Below are 7500 nucleotides of genomic sequence, written 5' to 3' on the forward strand. Positions count from 1 at the left end.
ATGATCTTGAAAATGAGGGTCAAGGTCAAAATGAGGGTCAAGGTCAAATTTGACATTTGATTTGGAGGTTTTATGCATATGTTTGGGGTAGTTTACTGTAGCATGCTATGACCAAAAACCAGTATTTCATGGAGAAATTGCCAAAGTCATGATTTCTGCAATGTCAAAAATAGTTAAAAATATATATTAAAAAAAAAGTAATTAAGCAGTCGCTACAAAAGTTTGGCTAACCTTAGATAAATATATAGGGCATCATATGCCACTAAGATCAGTGCTCTGGGCCTTCCAGTTTTTGAGATCTCGAAAACAAACCTGTTTTGACCCGGTTTGGCCATTAGCGACCTTGACCTTGACCTACTTGCATCAAAGTAGGGCAATATCTGTATCATTGTCCATAAGGCCCTTAGCCATACAGCTCATACTTTAGGCCTAATGTCAATTTCAAATTTTACAAATTTTGCCTTTAAAAGCCCCTGTGACCTTGAAAAGTAGGTCAAGGTCACTAAAACTGGGTCTATGGCATATTCTTACCATAGGCTACCTATGATAATAATTTCAGATTTCTTGCGAAAAAAAAAACGCGCGGAAAGAATAATAATAATAATAATAATAATAATAATAATAATAATAATAATAATAATACCAAAAACAATAGCATTCCCCTAAAAGGGAATCCTAATAATAATAATAATAATAATAATAATAATAATAATAATAATAATAATAATAATAATAAATTATACACAGTATGTCGCTTGCTTTCAAAGCAAATAAAACAAACCATCAAATTATATATATATATATATATATATATATATATATATATATATATATATATATATATATATATATATATATATATATATATATATATATATATATATATTATATATATACTGTATATATATGTATATATGTATATATATATATATATATATATATATATATATATATATATATATATATATATATATATATATATATATATATATATACATATATATATATATATATATATATATATATATATATATATATATATATATATATATATATATATATATATATATATATCAACTCCATTCACTCAGCCAATTCGAAGGTCGACCTCCCATTAAGTTAATAAAAGCCATTTTTTTTCTCCGAAATCATTCAAATTAGAACGAAGTCTCTCCCCGCCCGAACAAGTACAAATCATGTCCAATTACGCCTCTTTAATCTATGACTGACATTTCCAAAGACGCATTTCGTGTTTGCTTGGCTAATGACGTCTTTGACGCTATCAATTAAGCTGTGAAGTAGTTCAGAGAACCTTATTTTCATATGTATAATGTAGGGCGTAATTGGGGCCATATATTTCACTCCTTATGATGATGTTGTCTTCGCACGTATAGGGATATGTGCTCGCTTATGCTAGCTTTGTGTAATGCAATGGTGATGTGTCAGCTTATGTCTGCTTATGTTTATTGAAACTAGGGGTGTATCAGCCTTTATTATTATTATTATGATTACTAGCCAAGCTACAACCCTAGTTGGAAAAGCAAGATGCACATGTGTATGTCTATAAAAAGTAGGGGTGTATCAGCCTTTGTATGTGCATGTTTATTGAAACTAGGGGTATATCAGCGTTTATATATGTATGTGTTTATTAAACCTATGCAGGCAGCGCTTGCAAATTACTGTGGGTGGCCCTAGAATGTTTCAACATGGTCACTGCTATATCCAATCTTTATCAGGTCAGGAATTAACTGGTTTTGTATGTCTGTCATTATTTAAAAAAGGAGACATTGCTTGGTTTATATAATCAAGAAATTAAATGAATTGCCAATGATATAGGCAAGTAAAAGCACCCTTTTATACGCATTGACTAATGAGGTAAATTTCCACGGTCTCGCAGGTGTGCCCTTATAGCTCGGAAAAGTTTCCTGATAGCTGATTGGTTGGATAAAATAATTCTAACCAGTCAGCTAGTATGATATTTTGCCCTTTTAGCTCGGAAAAGTTTCCTGATAGCTGATTGGTTGGATAAAATAATTCTAACCAATCAGCTAGTAGGAAACTTTGCCCTTTTAGCTCGGAAAAGTTTCCTGATAGCTGATTGGTTGGACTAAATAATTCCAACCAATCAGCTAGTAGGAAACTTTGCCCTTCTAGCTCGGAAAAGTTTCCTGATAGCTGATTGGTTGGATAAAATAATTCTAACCAATCAGCTAGTAGGAAACTTTTCCGATCTAGAAGGGCATCCCTGCAAGTCAGTGCTAATGCGCCTCAGTAAAAAAAATGCATCATAGTCTTGGGTTGACATTTATGCGGGGTGAGTTTTACCAATAATGTAATGGCGTAAAGTGTTGAGCATAAACTTACTCGCATACCATTAGCTGGAATGGCCGGTGGAGCCACAATAGTGTCCTTACTACAGGGTTGATTTTTATGATAGTTAAAAGATAATAGTCAACTTAAGAATAACAATAACGATAATAATAAAAGTAGTTTTATTAGCAGTAATACGATGATAAATATTCCCTTTTCAAACTACCTACCCAGTAAGGCTATGACAACTGCCCCACCCCTTACTCTGTATCATGACCTACCTCTTTCTTTCCAACCTTTATCTTTACATTAAGGGGTCGGTTGCCTCAAGCGCACTCTCCAGTGCCATTTCTCCTCTTCCACCAAACCTATTCTCTCCATATCATCCTTCACCTCTTGATCTCCTCCCCCTTACAGGTTCTTCCCAAGCCCTACTCACTCCCTCCCCACCATTTATCCTGTTGGCCTATTGTAAGCGTCCCTGCCTGGCACTCACTGGACTGGGGTTCGAATCCCGCTCAAATTTGAGAGTTTCTTTAGTGTCTACAACCTCCCCATCTACCTGCTGAGTCATCAACACCTATTGCCTGGCCTTCCCCGGTCCTAGCTTGGGTGGATAGGGGGCTTGGGCGCCAATCATACGACCTACCTCTCGTATGGCAAAACTCGAGACCATTCCCGGCGGGGCGTCGAGCCCATCGTCATCCAGAAGGGGGTTCGTGTACGTCTGGTGAATCACAATGCGCGCCCCCGCCTTCTCCGTCAGTAGCCTCGGCAGATAGGTGCTCTCCATGACGTCGAGAACCACGGACAGACCTGGGGTATTATTATTATTATTATTATTATTACTATTATTATTATTATTATTATTATAATTATCATCATCATTATTACTATCATTATTATTATTATTATTATTATTACAGTGAACCCTCGTTTATCGCGGTAGATAGGTTCCAGACGCGGCCGCGATAGGTGAAAATCCGCGAAGTAGTAACACCATATTTACCTATTTATTTAACATGTATATTCAGACTTTTAAAACCTTCCCTTGTACGTAGTACTGTTAACAAACTACCCTTTAATGTACAGAACACTTAATGCATGTAATACAGTACCCTAAACTAAAACAGGCACAAATATTAAAGGCGACTTTATATCATGCGTTTCTAAACACGCCAAAAAGCACGATAAAAAATGGCAACCAATGTTTTGTTTACGTTTATCTCTGATCCTAATGAAGAAACAAACGCATTTACACATCTGTTTATAGGTTAGTTTTTGCATCAATTATATTGATTATTCAGTACAGTATGTTGATTTGGTTATTACTAATGTTTTACTTAATTTTCCTTAGGACTTCCAAATGAATTTTTTTTCTTTATGACGCCGCCTGAAACGACGGCGTCATAAAGTACGCTCAGTAAACAAACTAAGGAATTTAACGCGCATGATGAAAGTGATAAATAATGATATTACAGTAAAAGCTTTTATAAAATATGTTATTACAAATATTATTTACCGTATCTATATAAAATCATACATACGTAGCAAAGCAGGAAAACAATCTACGAGAGAGAGAGAGAGAGAGAGAGAGAGAGAGAGAGAGAGAGAGAGAGAGAGAGAGAGAGAGAGAGAGAGTTGTTTTACATACGTAAATGTAAATTTTAAACAAAACAAAAATAGCCCCATTTCATATAAAATAGATTACAAATATTTTACTTTATCATATTACAGTAGTCTGTATAATACTGTAAAGTTCAGTACAGTATGTTGTTGTTAAAGTCGTGGCGATGAAATTCTCACGAAACAAAAACACGCCATTTGATTACAACAGCTGATTCATTCTCTCTCTCAATCTCTCTCTCTCTCTCTCTCTCTCTCTCTCTCTCTCTCTCTCTCTCTCTCTCTCTCTCTCTCTCTCTCTCTTCGTGTTATACAATACTTATATTTAGATGAAGAAACTAAAATTAGTTTTCTTAGTGTCAATTAAATACGAAATGAAATAATTAGGCCGAGTCTACATCCATTTCAATCATAGCCAAAAATAGGGCATCCAATTTCATCAGCAAACCACTATTTTTTGGGAAATATCATTTTAATCTAGAAAATTGCCACTCTTTGAATAGTTAATTGCACATTAAGAAAGCATGTACTTTTGTTTTTAAATTTCGGGTGTGTTTTAAAAATCGAGTATTGTTGACTTTTTTTTTTTTTACTTTTGGCTGTGATTAGATCAGCTGTCATCTAGCTGCCGCTCTTGAGTGTGTACGAATACACTAACAAAGTATCATTTATACCATTTCTTAACTTATTCAAACCGTCTACAGTATACAGTTGATATTACAGTACATAAGCACCAATGTGTTATAACCTATCAAATTTTTTTTGTTTATTACATTTAAACCCCCCTCTATCTCTCTCTCTCTCTCTCTCTCTCTACCTATCTCTCTCTCTCTCTCTCTCTCTCTCTCTCTCTCTCTACCTCTCTCTCTCTCTCTCTGTGGGCTACTTTTCACTACCTCCCATTCTTTACCTCTCTCTATCTCTCTAACAAATGATATCTTTGTTGCTCCTCAAAGTTTCATTTATATTGAAAATCAATCATGATTCAATTTTCCTTACTTTCTCCAATCTCGCACCATCAGTCACATCGCGGTATTTTCGATATTTCCGGAAAATCCGCAATATATGTATAGACATGGGTTATGAAAAAAATCCGCGAAGTGGTGAATCCGCGATGGTCGAACCGCGAAGTAGCGAGGGTTCACTGTATTATTATTATTATTATTATTAGCTGACCTACAACCCTAGTTGGAAAAGCAGGATGTTAAAAATTGTTATTATTACTAGCTGACCTACAACCCTAGTTGGAAAAGCATGATGTTAAAAATTTTTATTATTACTAGCTTACCTACAACCCTAGTTGGAAAAGCAGGATGTTAAAAATTTTTATTATTACTAGCTTACCTACAACCCTAGTTGGAAAAGCATGATGTTAAAAATTGTTATTATTACTAGCTTACCTACAACCCTAGTTGGAAAAGTAGGATGTTAAAAATTATAATTATTACTAGCTGACCTACAACCCTAGTTGGAAAAGCATGATGTTAAAAATTGTTATTATTACTAGCTTACCTACAACCCTAGTTGGAAAAGCAGGATGTTAAAAATTTTTATTATTACTAGCTTACCTACAACCCTAGTTGGAAAAGCATGATGTTAAAAATTGTTATTATTACTAGCTTACCTACAACCCTAGTTGGAAAAGTAGGATGTTAAAAATTATAATTATTACTAGCTGACCTACAACCCTAGTTGGAAAAGCATGATGTTAAAAATTGTTATTATTACTAGCTTACCTACAACCCTAGTTGGAAAAGCATGATGTTAAAAATTGTTATTATTACTAGCTTACCTACAACCCTAGTTGGAAAAGCATGATGTTAAAAATTGTTATTATTACTAGCTTACCTACAACCCTAGTTGGAAAAGCAGGATGTTAAAAATTATAATTATTACTAGCTGACCTACAACCCTAGTTGGAAAAGCAGGATGTTAAAAAATGTTATTATTACTAGCTGACCTACAACTCTAGTTGGAAAAGCATGATGTTAAAAGCTCATGAGCCCCAATAGAGAAAAAATAGCCCAGTGAGGAAAGGAAATGAAGAAATAATGAAATATTTTTAACATCAATAACAAGATCAAAAGAGATCTTTCATAAATAAACTATAAAAAGATATTTATGTCAGCTTGTTTAACATAAAAACATCTGTTACAAGTTAGAACTTTTGAACTATTGAAATTCTACCGACTCAACTGCCCAATTAGGAAGATCATTCCACAATCTGGTCACGGCTGGAATAAAACTTTTAGAATACTGTGTATTATTGAATCATATGATGGAGAAGGCGTGACTATCAGAATTAACTACATACCTTTAGTTGCCGCAGAAATTCCGGGCGAAATAAGCCCCACCCCTTGATGACGTCATAGCCAGAGAATCCGGGTTAAAATAAGCCACACCCGCTTGATGACGTCATAGCCAATCATGTTGTAATGCTGCTAACGTGGGAGGCAACGGGATTGTCTATGACATCATCCATGGGCGGGGTTTATTTTGGCCAGAATATTTGTGGCGACTTTAGTATTACGAACGAGATGGTACTGTCCAGGAAGATCTGAATGCAAAGGATTGATGGAGGGATAGATAGTAAATCTATCCTTTCAAAACATAACACCCCCTTGCTGACGTCATAGCCAATCATGTTGTAATGTTGCTAACGTGGGAGACAACGTGATTCGCTATGACGTCATCAAGGGGCGGGGTTTATTTTGCCCGGAATTTTTGTGGCGACTTTATTATTATGAACGGGATGGTACTGTCCACGGAGATCTAAATGCAAAACATAATAGCAAAAAGGGTTTCTGGTCGACTAATAGTTCCATGGTTTTAATCAATAATAGCGAAATATAATTGAGTTCTAATCTATTTAGAAAAATAGATGTTTTATTTGCGTGAGCAATTAAATACTGCTTACTTTAGTGACGTCATCATTATTATCCAATTTCTTTCAAGCTGCCTCAGTTAAGAAGTTTTCTTGCACGTATTTATTACATGCCACAACTTTGTTTTGAATAAACACGAATATTTTTCTCATATATCGATTTTTTCCCAATTATTTCCGCCTACATTCAGTATATTTATTATTACATCTTCATCACCTCCTACGTCTATTGACGCAAAGGGCCTCTGTTACATTTCGCCAGTCATCTCTATCTTAAGCTTTTAATTCAATACTTCACTCATCATCTCCTACTTCACGCTTCATAGTCCACAGCCATGTAAGCCTGGGTCTTCCAACTCTTCCAGTACCTTGTGAAGCCTAGTTGAAAGTTTGGCTAACTAATATAGTTTATTTGCTATTCCCTTATTTCCTTTCCTCACTGGCCTACTTTTCCCCGTTGGAGCCCTTGGGCTGATAGCATGTTGCTTTTCCAATCAGGGTTGTAGCTTAGTAAGTAATAATAATAATGGAGCCCTTGGCCTTATAGCATCCTGCTTTTCCAACCAGGACTGTAGCTTGACTAGTAATATTGACAATAATAATGGACCCCTTGGCCTTATAGCATCTTACTTTTCCAACTAGTGTTGTAGCTTGACTAGTAATATTAATAATAATAATGG

At 35.0% G+C, this 7500-nt stretch overlaps 1 protein-coding gene across 1 annotated transcript in view; it reads right to left on the bottom strand.

Moving 5' to 3' along the window:
• LOC137648329 (uncharacterized) overlaps nt 1-7500 on the bottom strand; it is a 42123-nt gene that overhangs the window by 15768 nt on the left and 18855 nt on the right. Inside the window, exon 6 of the mRNA XM_068381254.1 lies at nt 2960-3126. Coding sequence (XP_068237355.1) covers nt 2960-3126 — 167 coding nt within the window. The remainder of the gene's footprint in view (nt 1-2959; nt 3127-7500) is intronic.

The sequence above is a fragment of the Palaemon carinicauda genome, chromosome 10 (genome assembly GCF_036898095.1).
Source record: "Palaemon carinicauda isolate YSFRI2023 chromosome 10, ASM3689809v2, whole genome shotgun sequence".
NCBI classification, from domain to species: domain Eukaryota; kingdom Metazoa; phylum Arthropoda; class Malacostraca; order Decapoda; family Palaemonidae; genus Palaemon; species Palaemon carinicauda.